Source organism: Triturus cristatus, chromosome 6, assembly GCF_964204655.1.
Source record: "Triturus cristatus chromosome 6, aTriCri1.1, whole genome shotgun sequence".
NCBI lineage: Eukaryota > Metazoa > Chordata > Amphibia > Caudata > Salamandridae > Triturus > Triturus cristatus.
The window spans coordinates 958744707-958766604 of NC_140589.1; the positions used below are offsets into that span (position 1 = coordinate 958744707).

General features: G+C 43.4%; 1 protein-coding gene across 3 annotated transcripts in view; it reads left to right on the forward strand.

Annotated features, from left to right (window-relative positions):
- ADGRG6 (adhesion G protein-coupled receptor G6) overlaps positions 1 to 21898 on the forward strand; it is a 621002-nt gene that overhangs the window by 409883 nt on the left and 189221 nt on the right. For 2 of the 3 annotated variants that reach the window (XM_085611657.1, XM_085611655.1), the window contains exon 6: positions 5780 to 5857. The exons of the other annotated variant lie outside the window; for it this stretch is intronic. In XM_085611657.1, coding sequence (XP_085467783.1) covers positions 5780 to 5857 — 78 coding nt within the window. The remainder of the gene's footprint in view (positions 1 to 5779; positions 5858 to 21898) is intronic. 3 annotated transcript variants of the gene reach the window in all.

Genomic DNA, 21898 nt, shown 5'->3' on the forward strand with positions numbered 1-21898 from the left:
GGTTGTCTGTTCGCACGGATTCTTCAGCCTGCTGCCTGTCCGCCCTGTTGGTTCCTGCTGTTCTTTTATGGCCAGCCCTGGTGCGTGCCTATCTGGGTGCCTGCCTGCGGCTCAGGCTGCTGGGCGCTTCTTGCGTCCTTCCTGGAGTGTTGGTGTGGCCCGTACTCGGGGTGCCTTGTTTTTTTCTGCCCCCCTGTGCCTGTCCGGTGCTCTGAGCTTCCACGTGTGGGGTTTCCTGGCCTGTGGCCTTCCTTCCCTGCTGGCGCCTGCTCCTGTCTTGGGGTTGCGGCTGGGCACGCCGGTGCCCTTGCGTCCGCTCTCTCCTGCCCTCCGGCGTATCTTCCTGCCTGGGTTGGTGGGCTCCTTCCCTGGCAGGTTCCCTGTGGGTGTACTTCGTGCTGGTTGTGGTCGGGGGGGGGTGGGCCTGTGGCCCCCGGTGTTCCCCCGTCTGCGGATCCTCCACTTTGCGCTTGGCCTCTGCTTGTGTTTGGCTGGGTTGCTTCTTGCATCCTGCATCTGGGTCCTTGTTGCTTCCGGACTCCCTGTTTCTTGGGTTCTCGGGGGGGGGGGAGGGGCTGTTGTGCCTTCCCTCTGTTCCGGTGGGTCTTGGCCTTGGTTGGCTGTTGACTCCGGGGCTTTCCTGGTGGGCTTTCTGGCTGGTGTTGCTGCTTGCCTCTTCCCTCTTGCCTGGTGCTGTGTTGTGGTGCGCTGGGTTGACTGATGGGGTTTGGTTTCCTGTTGTGGTTTCCTTTCCCCTCGTGTCTCTTCTTTGTGGCTTGCGGTCGTTTGCCTCTCGCTGCCGCTCCTTTGCCTCCTGTGGTGGCTGGGGGTTGTGGGTCTTCCTTGGCTTCTGCCTGGGTGGTTCCTTGTTTCTTGGGTGCACTGCTTCTGGGCCTCTCCCTGTTTATGGGTTCGGGTTGCCCTGTGCCCTTCTTTCATGCTTTGGGTGCCGCTCCTCCTCGCCGTGCCTTATCTTGGGCTTGGCCAGTGGTTTTGTTGGTGGGACTGCCGGTTGTGGTCTAGCCTCCCGTAGTGTGTGGGCCACGTTGCTACGTCCCCGCTCCTCTTTTCGGCCTTGTGCTGGTGGTTGGCTTTGCCTGGGTCCTGGGGCTCTGGTCTTCCCCTTGTGGGCCTTTTCCTTGGGCTTGGGGGTTTCTCGCTCCCGTACGGCCTGCTTTCGGCCTGTGGTGTCTCTGGCCGTTGCTCTTGCTGGCTCTGCGTGCTTTGTTCTTCCCTTTTTGGGTGTGTGCCCGCTCCCCCCGGGGGTTGTGCGCCTTTGGTTTCTCCGGGCTCCTCTCCTTTGGTTTGGGGGTGCCGGGGGTGTTCCGGGGTGCTGATGTGTTTCCTCCCTCCGGTCCTTGTTTTTGGGCCTGCCTTTGCGGGTTCCCTGCCTGGGTCCCTGCCTGGGTTCTTCCCTGGCCGCTCGTTCTCTGGTGCTTTGGGCCTCTTTTTGGCCTCTTGCTGGCCGGTGGTTCTGGCCCTGTTGGTCTGGGTGCCGGGTTGGTCCTGTGTTCTTTCCTGAGCTGCTCCTTTGCGCCTGGCTGGTGTGCTGTGACCTCTGTGTTGGTTGCCAGTTGTGGCTTGCCGGTCTCCCTCTCTGTTCCCCGGCTGCTTCTCCTCTCTTGGTGGCTTGGCTTGCTTTGGTGCCGGTCCCTGGTCCCTTCTTGTTTGGGGTTTTTGGGTTTGGGTCGGTTGACCCTTTGCCTCTCCTTTCGGGTTCTGCTGCTCCAATTTGGGGCCTCCGGGCTGGCTGGCTTGTCCGTTGTCCGGTTGGCTTCTTGGGTCTTCTGGGCTGCCTGCGTTGTTGGGCTGTTGGCCTCCTTGTTGGTCGTTCCTGTTTCGTCCCTTTTTGGGGTACGCCTTAGGAGGTTCCTTGGTGTCCTCCTGACCTATGGGTCGGCTCTTGGTTGGTGGGGGTTTCTCCTTTCCGGTTCTGGGGTTTATTTCCCCGATTCTGTGTTCGGCCCTTGGTTGTTCTCTCCTGGCTGTTCGCTGACCGTGTGTGGAGTCTGCTTTGGGTGGCGCTTGTTGCTCTCCCTGGCCTTGCTTAGGTGGGTTCCTGGGTTCGTGTCCCTGTGTCTCCTGCCTTTGGTTGCCTCGGTCCTGGCCTTTTGACTGGTTCCTGTGACCGGGTTTTTTTTTCTCCCGACGTGGCGGCCTTGGCTGCGGCCTTCCGGTGTCTCTGCTGGGGTTGACGGCTTGTCTTCCTGCCTTTGGCCTGGGCCTTCTGTCCTTTCCTCTTCGGTCTTTGAGGCTCTGCGGGTGTCTTCCCCTGATGTGTTGGGGTTGGTCCTGTGAATGGTCGCGCTCGGTGTTTTCCGAGTTTGTCGTGCCTCTTCATTCCCCTCGCCTCTTGGTGTGGTGTTTGTGGTTTGGTCCGGCTGTGGGTCGCCTTCTTCTCTGTTCTGGGGGGTTCGCTCTCTGGCTTGCCCTACTATGTTCCTTCCTGGGTCTTTGGCGTGTCTCCCTGTTCGTCATGCTCTCGGGTGTTCTGCGTTTGGCCTGGTTGTGCTGTTTTGTCCCATTTGCTGCAGCTGCTTGGTGCTGCCTGGGGCTGTGGGCTTCTCCCTTGGTGGTTTTTCTACCGGGTTGTTTGTCCTTCCTGGTTGGATTGCTCCTTTGGGGCGCTTCCGCTTCTCCGGGGTTCCCTTTCCCTGGTGGTTAGGGGTGGTGGTTTCTCTTTCTGCCCCTCTGGGGGTTTCCTTGGGTCTTGCTTCTGAGTGCGGGGCCTCCTTCGGGCTTTCCTGGGGGGTCTTGTGTTCGTTTGCGGTCCTTTCTTGCTAGTCCCCTGCTTCTTTTGGGGTCTGGGTTCTTTTCGGCTTGGTTGGAGGCATGGCTGGTTGTGTTCTCCTGCCTGCTTTTCTTGTGGGCTCCCTATTGCTTCTGTTGGGGTCCGTTTTTCTCGGTCTGGTGACCCTGGCTTTGGTGGGGTTCCGGTAGGCCGGGTTCTCTGCTTTGGTATTCTCCACTTTGTAAGGAATGGGACGAGGACGGAGGGACCTGGGGGTAATGTCCTATTACTTACCGGTAATCTTCATTACTCCTGGTCCCGTAGTCCTCGTCCCATTCCTTACTTCCCTCCCTCCCTCCCTGGCGGCCGGCCTTCCGGTTGTTGGCTTGGTATTTTCAGGCTGCATGCTGGGCTGGTACCGCTTATGTACTCCCAGCGGGAGGGAGTGGGTTAGGTATCCCAGCATGCTCCTGTTCTTTTTTTCTGTCGCGGAGATAGTAATCTCCACTTTGTAAGGAATGGGACGAGGACTACGGGACCAGGAGTAATGAAGATTACCGGTAAGTAATAGGACATTATCATGCAATATTTTGTAAGGTTAAGAGATTGTTGGAGAGTTGGAGCTTCTTACCTCTATCAATTATAGGCTGAGTTGCCCTAATTGAAAAATGTCGATTCAACCTCTTTTTTAATTTTTATTTTTCAATATTCCTATAAGATTAATTACAATTATTTTAAAGAAGCAGATCGATTAATTCGGAAATTTATATGGAAACAATGGAGTCCTCGCATTAATTTGACGGTCATCCAGTTAGGCAAGGAGCAGGGAGCTCTGGCTTTAACTGCTTTCTACCATTACTGTCAGTCAGCCTTCGTAGATTACCATACACGTTTATATGCCGGCCCTGCCTCATCTCATATTTTCTTTTTAAGAAAAATGGCGCAGGAATTAGATTTCCAGTTCTCATTTATTTTTATTTTTAAATCATGGAAATGCCTCAAGACAACTGAATATAAAACTATAAAAGCACAAATTTTAAGCAAAAATGAATATGGGGTAAAACCTAATATATTTGATTGCCATGCTTTTTTTTCTATACAGGATTGTAATAGTTTAGGATTTAATGTATGCTATCTGATTTTAATATCAATTGCAGATTAAAGACCTGGCAGCAGCTACCTGTACAGAAACCCGAGAATGCGTCTATTTTATGGTTTAGTTTTGTAAAAATGTCTAGTTTTTTGTGGAATATTATTTTTGACACAAATCTATTCACAACAATTTTTTAAACTGCTCTGTAAATATAATATGATAGGAGTAGGGAGCTGGTGTAAAGTACTGTGCCAGAAAAGGCAGCAGAGTATTATCCCAAAATGTCTTCAGAAGGAAGCATCAGTTACAGGCTGTGTTATCTCCCCGAACCAGTGGGTGGACAGTTCTGTCTTTGGCTTCAAACTGTTTTGAGCAGGTAATTTTTGCTAGATGGACACTCACTATACCACTGCATTTTTTATTAAATGTTTTCCTAAGGTTTTAAATACATGCTTTAGATGCACTACGATGGTACAGGGAAGCTTGGTGCATATTTTTTTTTACCTGCTCTATCTTGCATTTGTTTTGGCAACAGATATTTATGTTTATATCTCAACAACTATCTAAAAGGGTGGAACCTGGTTTATTAGTTGTCCTTTTTAGAGTATTGGCAAATAATGAGGCCTTTGTGAGATCTGAGCAAACGTTTATCTTTTTTGCTGTCTCATTTGCCAGATAACTTATTTTACAATGTTTGAAGACTACTAGATGTCCATAATTTGAGCAATAGCAAACTAAAATGAATAAGATAGGATAATTGGAATATATGTTTGCCAAGAGGTAAATTAGTAAATTTGAGCAGTTGTGGTATAATGCTGTTTAAGAAAGTGAGAATATGCATTGGTATTTACACAATGATTTTTACACTTTTTTGGATTTATTGCACTATCTGCAAGTGCAATTTCCATTTAAAATAATATACTCATATCAGGATGACCATGATGAAGATCCGTTTTAATCTTTTTATTAGAGTAGATTAGCTTTGAGCTTTTTTTAGCGTCTAAAATGTTCTTTTGTACTATGATATCAATGGACTATTTGCACTTTAAATTTGTGCTGCTCACAGCTTCCATAGTCTTTTAGAACATTTCACTTTAATGATATACTTTTTGCACGAGCTATGAATACACATCTGTTATTCAGATTTTAGTAATACATCCAGCCTTTTTAGTATGTTTTATTCTGTTTTACCCATGGTGTTATATAGTGGCTGATTGATACATGATTTGCCGGGTTATCCAGAGATTATACGAAGAATAGTATGTATAGCTGTAATTAACATTTTCGTGAGCCGCACTTATGAGGCTGTTTTTTATTGCTCATCTATTGACGGTTTGTGTTAAAAATGTGATTGCATGTTTAATGGACCACCTAATAACTTTAAAAACAAAAATGTAGTCGCAGTGACAAACAGACTAAAATTCCATTGCTTAGTATATAAATCTCGGAGATTTTAAGTTTCTATTTGCCGGCCACAGGGCACCTTAGGGCTTGGTCTACATGAAAACAATTATACAAGACCAGTGTTCGGGGGTCATGCCTCCCGAGGCAATTCAGACCTCTGAGACGCAAAGCTAAACCTTATGCACAAGCATGTTTAACAAAACAGAAGATGCACACGGAGATGATCTTGAGGATCTACCAGAAGTTCATTCAAAGGTAAGAGGTCAAATTGAGTATATAAAAGCACTATCAAAAAAGAGTTACATTTATTAGGAGTTATTATGCCTGACTGATGTATCACTTACCATTGATCTATTCCCTGCTATGAATGGATTGTAGCTCACGAGCTGCCAATTAAGCACCCTGCTTTGTTTACTCCTATGGTTTGGTCATTCCTAGTAGTGTACCCCTACATGTCTCCCAGCATGTACTGTATTGTGGTAATTTGTATTGTTTTCCCAGACTGAATATATTTCCATGCCAGTTTACATATTTCTTGTCTTTGTTACCAGCTACCACTGAACTACCTCCGCAACCCACCCCCACCACTAACATGCCTGTTACTAATACGCCAGGCAACCTCCTGAAGGGTAAGACACCTCGTCCTTTGTTTTCCCTTTTCTTTCTTCTTCCAGGATTGAAGACTAGGCTACTGGTTGAAATGTTTGTCATCCTTTAATGTGTGGCATCATGTCCTGTTTGTTCTCCATGGTGTTCACTTGCAGGACCTTACAAGCAATAGTGAAAGTGAGAACGTTAGGGGTTTCTCCTAATCATAAAACCCAGTAATCTGTCTGAAATGGAAAACCAAAATTACTAAGTGGCTGATGTATCAAAGAGTTTGACCCATTCTGTGCCTATGGGAAAATGTGTTTGTACAAAAGAGCCTACATCTCTATAACCATACAAGCAGAAATAGAGGCACAAGTATTGGTGCCTAGCTCCAGAGAGGAGGTGTAGAGTCAGTGTAGGTACAGTACAACATGCATTTCACAGTTCCTCTAAAAATGTCAATATTTAGCCTACGTTGGGAGTACAGAACACTCTATTATTAAATCAAAAATATAGAAAAGTATTTTTAGTATGACTGGAAGTAGAAAGTAAAAAATGTAAGTACCCAATAACACTATTAAGCAATATAAAATGTTGGAAAACCATGGCCTGTTAGCATGCATACTATACACTCTTTGCAGTCATTAAGTTGTTCATGATCTCCTCTCAAAAATCAAAGTCCTATATTATGAGGCTAAACATTTATTGTTCTGGACCCTTGTTCACGAAAAAAAGACAACACTTGCATGTGTAGCTGGTAGCCTACAAATGAAGGGAACAGCGTCTCAGCAGTCAGAAAGTGTGTTCCCTGAGTCCTGGTTTTAGAGTCAGTGATGTAGTTGCTGAAAATTAGATTATCATGCCACATAAAGGAAGGTAGCTCTCTACTTAAGGGGAACCAAGCTCAGGGCTGGACCGAGAACTCAAAGTAGCCATGCCAAATTTATGGACCGACCCGCAGGAGGAAGTGGGGGCGCAAGTGTAAAGCACTTCTGCTTTTGTTACTGAGGGGCTGATATTGCAGCACCACTGCAAAACCAGCCCCCAGTCACAAAACCGGCACCCACTGCTGCAATACCGGCCCCTACCCTTCCAGCCTCTCTGGGACCCGCCCGATGCCCCATATGGCCAGTCCCGCCCTGACCAAGCTCAGTGATGAAGGGGACATACAATTCGGTTGCCCACAGAATTGGCAATAATGAATCATAAACTAGTACTTAATTCAGTAAGAGCAAGCTCTCTTGATCTGGCTAGTTATTCATCTGAACGGTGCTGGACCAAAGTAATACTAGCAGGCTCAATGAAGAACAGTGAGGGGAAGTAAGGGGCAGCTTGTTAATTCGTTCTATGGGTACTGACCAATACCTTAAGGAATACTCTGTGGTGCAGAGGGAGCTCTTGAAAGCCTGAATAGTATGAGAGCTAACATGGCCGTTTCCAGGTAACCCAACTAATAGTTCATTCTAGACCAGTTGTAGTCCGCCCTGCATTTGACAGGAGTACTCATGTAGAGTGAATTGCCATAGATTGGCCTAGACTGATTCTGCACATTCACCACTGATACAAGATGGTTTGGGGTCAACAAAAGACCGTTTTTCTTTGAGTGATGTTATTTGCATAAATAGGGTGTTGGGCACCTGGGTATCAAGTGAGAGGTTACCGCCAAGCTAGATACGTATACTGCACATTCTTTTAGAATGTAGAGGAGGCAGACCCATGATGGTTGCCCTGGTGAAGGAGTTCGAGTTGTGGAACTCAACTTTGGTAATAAAAAGATCCTTCTTTGGAAGACAAAGCTTTAAGAAGTATTTTTACTAGTATTTTATGATTTTGTAGAGCAAAGTGTTCCCCACTGGCATCCTGACACTGAGCCCATCAGAACGGTACAGAAAGAGAGAGGAAAAAAGATCAGTAATCCGCAAAACATAAAGTTTTCCAGGAATTTTCTGAAGGAAATGTGATCTGAAGGTGCATTGAAAGATGGAGAAAGTTTCCATATCCTAACTGTTGAGTAAAAGGAGGAGCAACCTCCAGCGCTGCATTTGCAGTTCTAAGGAATATCTAATAAGCCAGTTGTAAGCAGAGTGTACGGTCCTGGAAGGGTGGCAAGGCGTGATCAGCTTCAATATAAATGCAGGGATCTTACCTTAAATGGCTTAATGACAAATGAACAAACTTTTGAATTTGATATTTTTAATAATGGGAAGCCAAAAATAATCTAACAACCAGATTGTGAATAATTTGTAGCTTTTGAAGTTGGTAGGGACAGATAAAGCGTGTCAAGCCATGATCCCATGATTGCCCGGATGACTATTAATTAACTGAACATCTGTAAGCAGAAATGGCAATAACTTCCTTAAAAGTTTCAGATGGTAAAAGCAGGAAGATGGTAGCTTTCAAATTTGAGCTGAGCCGTCACATATATTAGCAATGAGTGATGGCCACCAATTATTTGACCTGTACACATTGGGAAATCATCCAGATATCAGTAACTTTAAGATTTGAGCTTCAAAAAATTGGTCTGTATATGATTGCCCAGTGAAGACATACAGACCCAAAGCTTGGATTGTGTGGTATGAGCGTTTTCATTTAGTCTCAAAATAATTTGTGTATTATTCATGTATGACATGGCCCCTACATTAAAAGATGTAATCAATTTTACAAGTGATGCCACATAATTGTTAAATAAAGTCGGGCATTGAGAAGGTCCTTGATGGACTCCACAAATGAGGTCCTGAACTGCAGATGTGAAAGGAGAGATGGGTCATGCCTACATCCATTCCTGCTAAAGAGTAACTTGACCAACCAGGGGTCTCACCTCATGCAATCAAGTTAATAGACTACATGAGAGACAGTATTTAATGCCCCTGAAATATCCAACAAAATGAGGGCAACGGGCCATTATGCTGGATCAGCCAGCAGATTCATCAGAGCCACCAGCTCAACCTTCGTACCAGGGAATCATCTATTACAACGCAGGCATTACAAAGTAGTGCCTTTACAATGCAGTCAGTACCACAACTGCAACGTTGCCACGAGTTCTATTACAACGACTTGCTTTAGGGAATGCATTATTGGACTGGAGTTGGTTTTTAAGTCCAACACCTTCTCTACTGATACAGCGACTGAAGTTGGAATAGTAATTTAAACTATTCCAAAGTCCAGCGCTTCCCTAAAGCAAGTTGTTGTAATGACTTGCGTTGTAATGGAACTCGTGGTCCCGACACCGTCGTGATATTAACAGCGTTGTTAAACCACATGTTGTTTTAGCATGCATGGTAACAGAAGCTATTCCTAGTAACTTGATGGGCACGGAAGCTTGCCTGCACCCCCTGGCAGATGGTATTTGTTTCAATAAAGGAAGACAGATAGTTTTTAACCTGCTTTTCAGCCACTTTTGCCATAAAAGGCAAGAGAGAAACAGGCTAGTAACTATTTAAGATGGTTAAATGAGCTATTGCCCTTTTGAGCAGAGAAATCAAAATTGCTTGCATGGTGGGACTGTGACTTAGACACAGAGGTAGGTAAGAAACACCTGGGTGGATGCAATGATGTCTATAACTATGTGAAAGATCCTTGCCAGGAACAGGTCTGATGGGAAGCCAGACTTGATGTACTTGTTGATAGTTGCCATATCCATTTCACTAACATGGGTGAATTCAGTAAGTAAAGGTCCATGAGATTACAAGGCTTTGAATTCCTGGGTTCATGATATCTGACTGATGAGAACCCAGATTCAAATTAAAGATGGAGGTGATTGACTGTTTGGGAAAAAAATAGAAGAGTGTTCTTCATATAATACCAAAGAAGGGATAATTGCACTAGGCTACTGGGTTGCTCAATTCCTTGACAGTCTTAAACATTAGTATTATTCCTGCCTTAACACATTTTTTGTTTTCCAATCTTTTTCAAGAGTTCTTCTCTGTTCAAACTGCTTCAATATACCCTGAGTGACGAGATTTACACAAGCGTACCAGAAATCCAATAGTTATTATTTCTAATGGGCATTTCCAAGAAAAACTAAGATTACTGCAAATTGTTTGTGTTACAAAATTGGAATTGAAGAATAATAAATCATTGCAGTGTCCAATCTTGTGTGTATTAAAGTATATCTATTGGATGAGTTCTAAAATAGAGCAGGAGTCCAAAGGGCCTTTAGTGGTAGGAGAAGAAGGTGGCAGCCAACACCCAGCGTATGAGGGCAAAAAGGTCTGTCATTTTGGCTAATCTAATGCTCCCTCTATTGGTTCATGGGACAGTTCCAGGCCAAAGATTAGCTGTGTGTTGTCACTCAGAAAATTGAAGCGAACCTCTGCCTGATGGAGCAATTTTGCGATTGGTCGAATAATTATATTGAATAATAGGGAGGACAATATAGAGTCCTGTGTCACACTACAGATAATTCTTTTTAGATCAGAACTAAATGGTGGATGAGAAAATGACTGGCTCTGTTCAGTCAGTCAGGATTTCAACACGTCTGTCTTTGAAATTCTAACTTTTGTTAATCTGGAAATAAGGATGAACTGACTGTTGAAAATAAAGGTGACTGATGCTCCTAACAAGTTCAGCACTGTGATACTAATATGGTCCTCCAGCATCATGAGATCATCTAGCACCACTGCATCTATTAATATGGTGGCCTATCCTATAATGAATTGTGTCTGGTATGCGCCCAGCAGTCCACCTCCCTCTAAAAACTGTTAAATTTGAGCACACATTAGTTTTTCAAGCATCTTCACAAATTAGGTTTAAGTCATGGTCTCTTTTCAGTGTGCGGTATGGAAAGGTTCTCTCTCAAGAATGCAGTGCATAACGTAGCATAACAACCATTGTATACATGCAAGTGACCAAGTACGCTTCCCAGGGGGCTGCTGTAGCAACAAACATATGGTTTCTCTGTAGAAAGCCCTGGAAACAAAGAACAGCAGAGGAAGAAGCGGGCGCAGGCTTTTCCTCTGCTCTGTGGGCAGCATCCATCCGCCATCTTGCAACTGTTATTCTCACAAGAGTAAATGTTTGCGAATAGCTTGGGTCTCAGGGAACGGCTGGGACCCTCACAGGTTTTCAAGTACCAAAGAATGGTAGTGAGTGGGTCAGTACAGACTTTTAGAAGGCACAGACCATGGAGTTCATTGTCCCTGCTTCACATGTAGTTTTGGATGCAACACTCAAAGGGACGAGATTTCTGGAGTCTGGATCGCATTCGGGGATTCAGTTTTTGTTAGCTGCTTGAGGACCAAAACTAGGAGAAATTGTGCCAGGCACAACAAGCGTGCTCTACACTTGTGGGACTTTGAAAGAAAAACCAAGTACAGGTCAACAAGAAAGTGATTGCAGGCACAGTGTTTGCTGGGAAGGTAGACAGCTATATAGTGAGCCTGCAAATCTCATACCAGGACCCAGAAAGATGCTCACGATTCCCCCAGTAAGAATGAAAGGTACCCCCTAAACACACTATTAAAGGTCTGGGACAAAGGGGGTTAAAGCAAACCAATTATAACTGATGCAGGGTCCCACTAGACCTGTATTGCTTCACAAAGGGCTCCATGGAGCTCACATGGCTGACCACATGAAAAATGCTACTAAATTCCCAAATATACTCATTATAACACTAATATTTACTTACATTTTTTATTTTGATGCTCATCTTTTATATTTTTTTATACATGTTTCAATTGAATTATACACTATGCACGATGTGAGCACAGTCAATTGTAATACACAATACAATGCACAATTTGTCCAGTGTACAATGCTAATGGAATAAGCAATTTACAATAATCTATTAAAAACATATAGTATATTCTGACAACGGCCTTTAGACTAAAAGATACAAAAAAATTATTCTTTTTTTACAGTGAAAAATTATTCAAAAACATATCTCATTAGTATGCTGATTTCATACTTCCAACCGCACATACCCACTCTTACCTTTAACACAAAAACATTCATTCACTCACTTGTACCATTCATAACCATCCCAGCCACTAATCACATACACTGTCAACGACAACGGGAAAGTGACTTCTATTTCAGCCATTATTGTGTTGTGGGTTGAGATCTTTCACGGACCAGTCTACGCATGTTTCAGTGGAATTTATACTTTATATCCACCTTCTTCAGGACCACCTATGGTCACACCTTTTTTTCTGGTGGATCAAAAAGGCTATCAAACTGGACTTTCCTTCTAGGTGAATAAAACACATCCCACATGCCCGGGAAGGTCCGGGACTCTCCAATTAGTATTATTTAGCGATAACTTGATATCTTTAAATAAGTTAATGGGTCCAGTATATTCACATCTTCCTATAAGAGGGACATGATTCTGCTTTTGTGGTAAAACAAACTGCCTTGTGTCACGTCTTCATAGATTCCTCATATATAGGTGTGTTTTTGCAAATGGCTCCTTATAAGTGAAAGTGTTATAATGAGAATATTTTTTAATTTAGTTGCATTTTTCATGTGGGCAGCCCTGTGAGTTCTATGTAGCCCTTTATGAAGCAATCCAGGTCTAGTTGGACCCTGCATCAGTCATGATTCCCTCAGTACATAGGAATGTATTGTTGTTACTGAACTATGAGATGCTCCTAGGAGGACACTTGGGCATGAAAAAGACCCAGGATAGATTGGACTCTTTGTTTTGTAGACCAGGGATGCACAGAGACCCAGAGAGGTTGGATGAAGCTGTTATGTTTGCCAATCAAGTGGTAAGCAAAGAGGTAAGGTCCAGGCACCATTAGTGCCACTGCTAGTAGTAGGTATTAAAAACGAGCAGGTGAGCATTGACATTGTTAGTTCGGTTCAACCCCCCACCACCCAGCATCAGGCAACAAACATATTTAGGTTGTGATAGATCATGCTACCAGGTATTCAGAGCCACTACCTCTGAGGAGCACAACTCAAAATGTAGTATCTAGGGCACTGCTATGGATCTTTCCTAGGGTTAGATTTCCTAAGAAAGTGATTTCCAAATGGGGAGCAATCTTTATCTCTTCTTACATGAGAGAGATGTTGGAGCACGCTGACTTGACCTACTACTTCTCTATGGGTATACCACCCTGAAACCAATAGGTTTAAGAAGCAATTAGCAAGCATACTCAAGAGAATGATGGGGACTCTGCCAGAGTACCTCAGGAGATGGCTGGAAGACGCCCTGCACTGTCTCTTGTCACCTATGAAGAAGTCCCATATAAAGGAATTGGGTTCAGTCTATTCAAACTTCTTTTTGGGCACTTAGGGCAGGACCCATTTACCTCAGTCAGCGAAGGGTGGAAAGAAACTTTAGAGTCCCCTCAAAAGGATGTCTCAAACTGTGTGATTGGCCTCAGGAAAGTTATGGCACAGTACTTGAGCCAGAAGAAGGCTAACCTTCAAGCAAGCAACCTTCAAGCAAGCCTAGAACTGATGAAGGAATGGTATGAATAAAAAAGTGGTGCTGACTAGGTTCCAGTGTTAGTGCTTAAGCTCATTTATCAAAACATTTTGGGGAATAAGTGGTGTGGCCATGAATTAGAGTACAGAAGGTTTCTGCAGGGAACTTGTTGCTGTACACATGTGTTTTCAGCCCCTGGGAAGCTATGTTCTCTTGATGCCGGAAACATTTTGCATGGCCTCACCTGATAACATGGCCATCTGTAGCAATTTGTAGGATGAGCACCTTAAACTGATACTGGTCAGCAAAATTTACCATAGAGGCAACTAAGAGCCAGATGGGGGCAGTCCTCTGTATTCTACCTTTAGCCTCAGGTGGATAATGGGAATATCCCCGCTTGGATGATAAGATCCAGTCTCTTTTGGAGTCAGAGGTTCTCACCTCCTGGACTCACTGAGAGCATTCTTAGGAGTCACTGTACATATAAAAAATATTTTGCCAGCTTTGAGGCCATGGTTGCATCCTTGTCAGACCTTACATCGCAACAGCAGCATAACAAAGTGATTTGGACTGTGAAGTGTCAGAAGGCTGTCAAACACCTGGAGATTCATCTGTTTTCAAGACTCCTGACTGCGATAACCTTTCGTTGTACAGACTGCCGACCTCGGATAATGTAGCTGGAGGGGTACTGGCTCAACTTGATGACAAGGGGGGAGCACGTCCAGTCCCCTTTATCAGCTGTAGGGAGCCTGTTTGGGAACATAACTAGGCAGCCATTGAAAAAGAATGCTTTGCCGTAGTGTGGACCTGACCTAATGTGTTTAGTGCCAATCACAAACTATTCAAGTTGTTGATGGTAATAAAGTAGGAGAATCCCATGTTGTTGCAATTGTATATCTCATTATAGGGCCAAGGTGAAGCACAAAGTCAGAATGAATCAGGGAAACATTGATGGACTTTCCCACCTATTTTGCCAACCTGACAACCAGACTTCTCCAAAGGGGGACTAAGGTTCTGGGTAGTCTGATCTGGAAGAGGTGCCTATTGGGTATAAATGTCCTTATGAAACTGGAATCCTGACTTTTTACTTTGGTCTTGGCGTGATAGTAACATAGTGTGCACACAGCCCTAAAACAGCTCCTCATATTGCAAAGTCCTGAACCTGCTTTTTGAAGTGAAGGGGTACACCAAGTGTGCCTTTGAATGGGCAATGATACACTCATGACAAACATGAATGTCACTATCCTGGCTGTGTCGCACTAAGCGGTGGGGGCATTGCACCCTTTTTTGTGGCTATTTAGCTTGACCAGACCTTTTTCTCTGTGTTAGAGACCTTGTTAGCAAAGGGCTGTTGATCAGTTCTTTCTGAGCACTGCCCGTTGAAAAATGTTAGGGTTAAGGTGTGGGACAGCAGTTTCTGTTGCTCAAGGTGAGGAAAAGCCCTGTCTTCCCCCAATTACTGCTACTGGATCCCGGCCTGAGGGTCGCAACTGCCTGAAGAAGCAGCTCCACTGTGAACCCAACCTAGAGGCTGCCACTGCCCACTAGGAGCATCTATCAGATCTTAGCCTGGAGGCTGCATGTACCAGCACGGGTGCCCAGTGAGCAGGGCCGCCATGCTGCTCCCACACCGTTGCTCCAGTCCCGAGTGAAAACATCACTCCAGTCCCATGTCAGCAGAGATGCCACTGAGAGGTGAGCCAGAATGAGCCTGTCAACACCAGCTGGCAGTGACAGCATGAGCAGGGGCCTTCCATGAATTTCTGAACCAGTTGTGCAGACAGTGTTTTTTTTGAGGGAACAGCAACTGTGAGTGTTCCCTTTAATTCCAGTATGAATTATTGGCTTTATTGCAAATTTCTCTGAGTTAATAGAGTCCTTGTGAACTGCATCTGCACTTAATCTGTGCCTCTGACTACTGTAGAGTAGAAGATCTATAGACATGATCCAAGAATTGGGAGAGGCTGCCATAGCAGGTGGCTGTTTAACTAAGTATTGTAGTTGGATTTGTGAAATCACATCTGCACATGGGGTGGAAGATCTCAGCCATCACAGTTGGGGCACAGTATTGCCTGTCTGCCCTGTGACCACCTGAACAGGGTCTGACAGTTGGCAGCAGCCAATGCGGGGTCTGCTTGTCCCAGATCCAGCTGGCTTGAACAGAACAATAAGCCCAACTTGAAGACAGCGTTTCCTGCACAGTACAATGGCAGAAACAAAGTCGGTGGGAGTAGACAGTGACATCTTGTCATTAGATCAGTATTGTGATGTGTGTTTGGAGGGAGGGTGGAAGGTTACAGGAAAGAAGGATAGGGAAATCCTTGTATTTTTTGTTAAGGCCCACTTAGAATAACTGGCAGGTAGGGAAGAAACTGTGGCGGATTCTAGTGGAGGTACCATCACAGGAACTCTTGAAGGCAGTACTGGGGTATCAGGCTGTCTTAATTTCTAAGCACAGGTTTCCCCAGACACATTAAGTGTGTGTCCCCACATTTATTTTCTATAGTTTCTCTGATTAATTTCCTCCACTCTGATTTCAAGGGCACCACTGCCACTAACTCCAGAATTCTTTGCCTTTGAGGGTTAGGTCTGCGTTGGATCTACAAAAGTGGAGGATATGGAAAAGAAGAACAGTGGTGCAGGTAACTTCTAGGCTTCTTTAGTGTGCATCATCCATGTTCAAAGTAGGTCTAGGAATGCCAGATCGCCGCCAGACGTTCAGGGTTTCCACATAAAACACGTTTGCCTTCAACGATTTTAAATAGATCCCATTTACTTAGTAAGTGGTTATCCTAAAATTCTGGCAACGATCTGACCCTCCTGGCCAAGCGTTGACACTCCTGGTCAGGTATTCTTGGTGCTGTCTGCATGGAGGAAAATAATTAATGTTGCTTTTATATTTTGTCTATTTTCCTTAAAAGCCGACAGGTGTATGTTACGAATTGGTAAAAAAAACTCAAGAACAGCTCTCTAATATGCATCATTCACCTGAAAAGGAATTAAATTATAGAATTAAATTAAATAAATCTGTGCTACATTTTCCCCAAACATGATTTAAAGTAGTAACCCTTTTTTTTAAAATTATTTATTATGGCATTTCTGGAGCTCCACAAATCATCTAATTGTGGTCTCAGAAAATTTGGGGGAGTGGGTCCAACCTATTTAATCTCCACTTGTGAGCTCTTTTATATCCTTCCTCAGAGAGGAAATGTAATTAAATTACACAACAACCCTATTTTTCTCTGCAATATTTTTAAAACCACACAAGTGTTAATGTAATTCAGAGCGTTTGCCATGATGTAATTAAATAACTAATTGTCTTACCCTCTAGGTCGGAAATCAAGATGGCAAAAATATATAAACAAGAGCATGCTGGGGATATTTATATATCGGCAATATGTCAGATAAACATCAGATCATGTTACACCAGATAACCATCAGATCATGCTACATGTACAGGCTGACCCGGCCGCCTCTGGCCCTTTAAACACCTGTGCCGTCACTTCCGTTTTTTAGCACCAGTTAGCCAAGATCCTTTGCTGCACTCTCCTTAATAATTGTTCCAATACATACCCTTGTGCCTTTAGAGGAGGTGCTGATTTCTTTTTTTTAAAAATGTATCAAGGGTTTTTATAAAGCCTGAACAAAACCTATTGACTGCCTGTGTTCTGTACAAATAGAAAGTGGACCAGTTGCTCAATGCTAAGAATAAAAGATAGGTCATAAATAGCTGTTACATTATTGGGTGGATGTCGGAAATCTTCTCGAGCAAAAGAACGATGGATTTAACCCAGATCTTTGTGATTGGGGGTGAATGTTTGCATTGTTCAGCATGCCGTCCATCATTTGTTCTTTTTGCTTTTGGGGGTATCTTCACCAGGCATAAATGTTTGTGAAACAGATGGGATCTTAGTTCATCCTTAAATATTTGAAATTTGGGAAGAGTTCTAGTTTCTGGAGGGATAGTGTTCCAAATCCTAGGCGCAATCCCTTACAAGTATTGTTTCATTTATTTTCTTTCTTGTAGGCTGGAATTTCCAGCATCAAAGAGTCAGCACCTTGTTTGCTTGAGATGTTCAATTTTTGGTTGAGGTATCTAACCATTTCAGTATGAATGGCTTTGTTAGTAATACAAGCAAGTTTGTATTGCCATGTGCCTTCGATGGATAGCCAATGTAATAAAGTCAATAGAGGGGTGAAGTGGTTGTATCTGTTTACTTCTGTGATGAGTCTCACTGCTGAGTGGAGAGTTGCTTTGAAATTTGCCATGTGAATTTTGGAAAGTCTGCAGAGAAAGGAATTGCCCTAATTTAGGACTGTCAAGACTAGTGCCTTTGGGCCAGGTTTTTCAAAGTTTCCCATCACCCTTGCACCACGCAAGGTAACGCAAGGGCAAAACAAATTAGACGAGCTTTACTATGCCACGCAAGACCACATCCCATGGCCATGCGGTACTTGGTAAATCTGGAGTAACGCAAGGCAGTGCAAGTTGCTGCCTTGCATTACTCTCCGTGGTGGGAGTGTTGCATGGGTGAAGCATGGGTGTTCCCATGCAGCCACTCATGTATTCAGAGGCATTCCCAGATTTCCAACACTGGTAAACCTGGAAGTGTTTTAGAATTGTACCCCTTCTCACCAGAGGCACAAAGAGAACTATCTTTATTTCTCCTCAGTATACACCTCTAATAATTGTTTTTGTACAGAAAAGTGTCCCTGCCTGCACAAAAATAATCCTGCTTGTAACACAGGCCACCTTACTCCATGCCAAGGCGCGAGGGTGCCTGCGTTGGTGCTATGCTGCTGAATATGCGCAAGTGCAGGCAGAGAATAGGAATGTGTGATATCTCGATAGATATGGCACATTCCTGCTCTATCCATTCCACACAGTGCAGCGCAGCGCAGCAAGTTGTTTTGCTGCGTTGCGCTGTGTGAAAGAATGATAAATCTTTTTAGTTTGATCTAAGTCTCTGCATGAGATGCTTTAATACCTGGGTTCAAACCGATGTTGTGCCCCTCTGCTAGAGAGTTCTTGTGGGTCTGGAGGTTTAAGTTTCTGTCCTACGTTAAAAAAAAGCCAAGTGATTTCATGCTGTTTCCAGTTTCTGGGTTGTAATTGCTGGACAGGTGTGGAGGGTTAGGGAGTGCTATGGTCCTCAATTCTGTTTTAAGTGGGTTCAGGTTGTTTGACTTTCTTTACATGTTGTGCTACTAGAACCATGTCGTTTGGAAAGGATTTTCACTTAAAACTGAATATCCTCCGTGTAGAAGTGGAATGAGATATTGATGTTTTTCAGGGTATTGGCTAGGTTTTGCATATACAGTTTAAAAAGTGTTGAAGAGAGAACTGTGCCTTGTGACACTCCATGTTCTAACCTGCAGATGTCAGAGAGTGAGTTCTCTAGTTTTATTCTTTATCCTTTGTTCTCAAGCAATTATGTCTGCCTCTTTATGACTGTACCTCAAAGTCCCATTCTGTCCTTCAGTTTGGTTCAAAACCTGTGACGATTGACTGCATGGACATGAAAATTAATACAGAAAAATCACATGTAATGATTGCTGGACCCGCAGGCAGGAAAAGAAAGTCGCTAACATTTTACTGTGCGGGGAAGGAGGTTAAGAGAGTCCCTTCTTTTCCATACCTAGGTGTGACTTTTGATGAAAAGGGCACTTGGGGCCCCCAGCTTTTGGTCAAAAGCAGCGCTGTTGCTAGAGCGGCCGCAGGGCTGCTAGGTTTTGCTAAAAAACTGGGCGCCCGCCCCATGGAAAGCATCATCAAAGTTTATAAAGCAAAATGTTTGTCAGTCGCCCAGTATGGCTCTGTTATCTGGGGATATACTAGCTCTGCCAAAATACAGAATGTAGAAAACAAATTTTTGAGATCTCTGCTTTCTGTTCCCCAATCAACCCCGGCCTTTGCATTGCATACAGAGTTAGGCTTGGGCTATATATCTGACACTTTAAAACTAGCCCCAGTGATTGGTTGGATAAAAACCTGGCTTAACCAGGAGCTTACTCTAAATCATATTATTTTAAAAGATTGTTTAGCCCTGGACAGAGCTCTTAACATCCCATGGGTAAGATATGTGAAAACTCAGCTTATTTTAGCAGGCCGCCCGGAGCTCTTTTCATCTCCAGATGGAATAACTCATGAAGATCTAAAATCAGTCAAAAATATTCTGACAAATTTATATGCCCTGGAGAGGGAAGCAATAGAGCTAAAAAAAACCATGGTAAGGAAACACTGTATGCTTTCCTCTGTTCCAGGAATGGAATCATACCTCCTTTTGGTAACAAATTCTTATCATCGCTTTCTCTTAACGAGATTTCGCTTTGATTTAATTCATTTTATACTGGGCAATTTTAGAACCTGGACTAGACCTGATGATGCTGAACCATGTGACTGTGATCATTTTTCAACACAGGACACGATGCATTTTATTATGTTTTGCGGTCATTATATTGAGATCAGAAAAAGATATTTGTTCCCTATTTTATGTAATCAGGGCTTTATTCAGGTAAAACCAGCCCTGTTGTTTTTGCAACTTCTTCCTAATATGAAAGTAGCTTTTTCTGTCGCTAGTTTTCTAGTTGCAGGATCACGCTTAAATAAGCATCGCACAAGGTACAGGCACTTTATCTCTGAAAAATGAATTTCCTCTTCTCTCATTTATTTGAATGAGTTGTGTTTTAATAAACCCATCTTTTTTAAATATTTATGTACGTTTCACTGTAAAATTTAGTGTCTTCTATAATGATTGTTTGTAAAATTTTGTGATCTGATGAAATGGTGATATGTATTTTTGCTCGTTCTTTTATGATTTTTAATAATCGAATAAAGATAATTGACTGACTGACTGACTGACTGCATGAAATGTGAAGAACAGGTCTGAAATCATAAAAGACATGAGTATCTAAAACCCATAATCCCAAGGTATCATCTGTGATATTTAGAATAGCGGATTACTGAAGCCTGACCAGTTTTCACTCATAGGGTTTTAGTCCCTTATAGGTTGGTTGAGTTTATTATGATGCCTTTGCTTTCGTTTTGCTCCATTTCACTGACTGGCCTTTTGCTCATAGGAAGTGGTGTGTACTGATGTCACTGAATTGCACGCATAATGCCTGTGCCCACTTATCAATGAAGGTCCATAGAACCTTTGTATATATTCATCTGTGGGGTCCAGGTTTTTCATGCTATCAGGCTGAGAGGTAGTAATGTTCCGAGCCAAGTTGCTCAGTAAGAACTCACATGCATTGTGGCTGCGAGTTGTTCAGGATGCTTAGACGTCAAAGGCAATGTCTCTAGAGTCTTACAGTGTGTCTTAGAATAAGCCAGTTATTGCAGAGCACAAACCTGATAAAATCCTTATTTGTTGCATGATACTTCTTCCCACAGGCTGCCCAGCAGTGGCCTGGATAATAGAATGTGGGGCAGAAAAAAGGGGGTGAGAGGTGGAACAGAGTACCATGGCAAGATCAGCGACAGGAGACTGCAGTATTCACATTACCAGGGCTCAGTACTTCCGGAGCCGTAGGACCAAAAGGCTCCTCTTAAAACACAGTGGTTGGTGGGGCCATTAAATTATGTAAAGCATACAAATTTAACAGTTAAGAAATAAAAGTATGAAATATTCGAAGGCTAAATTAAATTAAAAAAGCTCGAAGTTACTGGATGAAAGTACTGGCAATTGAAATGTGTTAAAGCCAATAAGCTGCTTTTTGTTCTTCCTGTGAACAAATTGCAATATTGCTCGGTTGGGATGGATGGCAATTTACTGAAATGTCATTGAAAGCAGATATGAGAGGAAGCCCTGTTTTACTCGTGATGATGTCACAGGAAATGACACCCCGGGAGCTTTGACAAGAGACACAGTAGGACATTACAGCATGTGCATTTTGCCCCTGAAGGCATCACATCAACTAACATTACTGACCCTGGAGGAAATGTAAGAGTGCAAGATTGATACATTAACACAAATATTACTAATACAGCTAAAAGTAAAAGGTTGTATGTCAGAATGTCACGCAGAAAAAATGACCTACAAAAATATTGCAGCGAGAATATCGACTAGCAAAATGTCCCTCAAGGTAATTATATATAGGTACGAATAGATTTCTTAATTCAAGATCGACGTACCTTAAAGAAAATATGTATAACGTCAGGGTACATCTATGTCGATTAAAGTATAGTAAATCTATGCATACCTATATATATACATACCTTCATGATATTTCTCTAGTTAATGTTTTTGCAACACAATATTTCGAACTAAATACTCCGGTACAGTACAATGTTGGTTAGAACCCGCATGTTACAATCGATCCTGTCTGTGACACTTTTCCCGCCTAAATCTGTGGTCATTAATGTGAAATGTGACATTCCCTAGGATTTGACTGGTGAGCTCGATTTGAACTGAATGCCCATTTATACTGCTGACCCCGATCTAATATCTTTCCGTCTCCATAAAATTCTGACAATACAAATGTATTAGTCTGTTTCTCACCTAGGCCACCTAATGCTCTGGATTGAAGAACACATGCTAACTATTAACAAAAGGGTGCTTGTAAATAGGCCAAAACTGAATCCATTGGAACCGAATGTTTAGCCGCAGGCTGACAATGAAAGGTCTTCTGCCCTTCTCTGTATCCATCACAACAGGATGTGGGCCCTACGCCAGCCAACCAAGTCTGGAATCATGTGACAAGT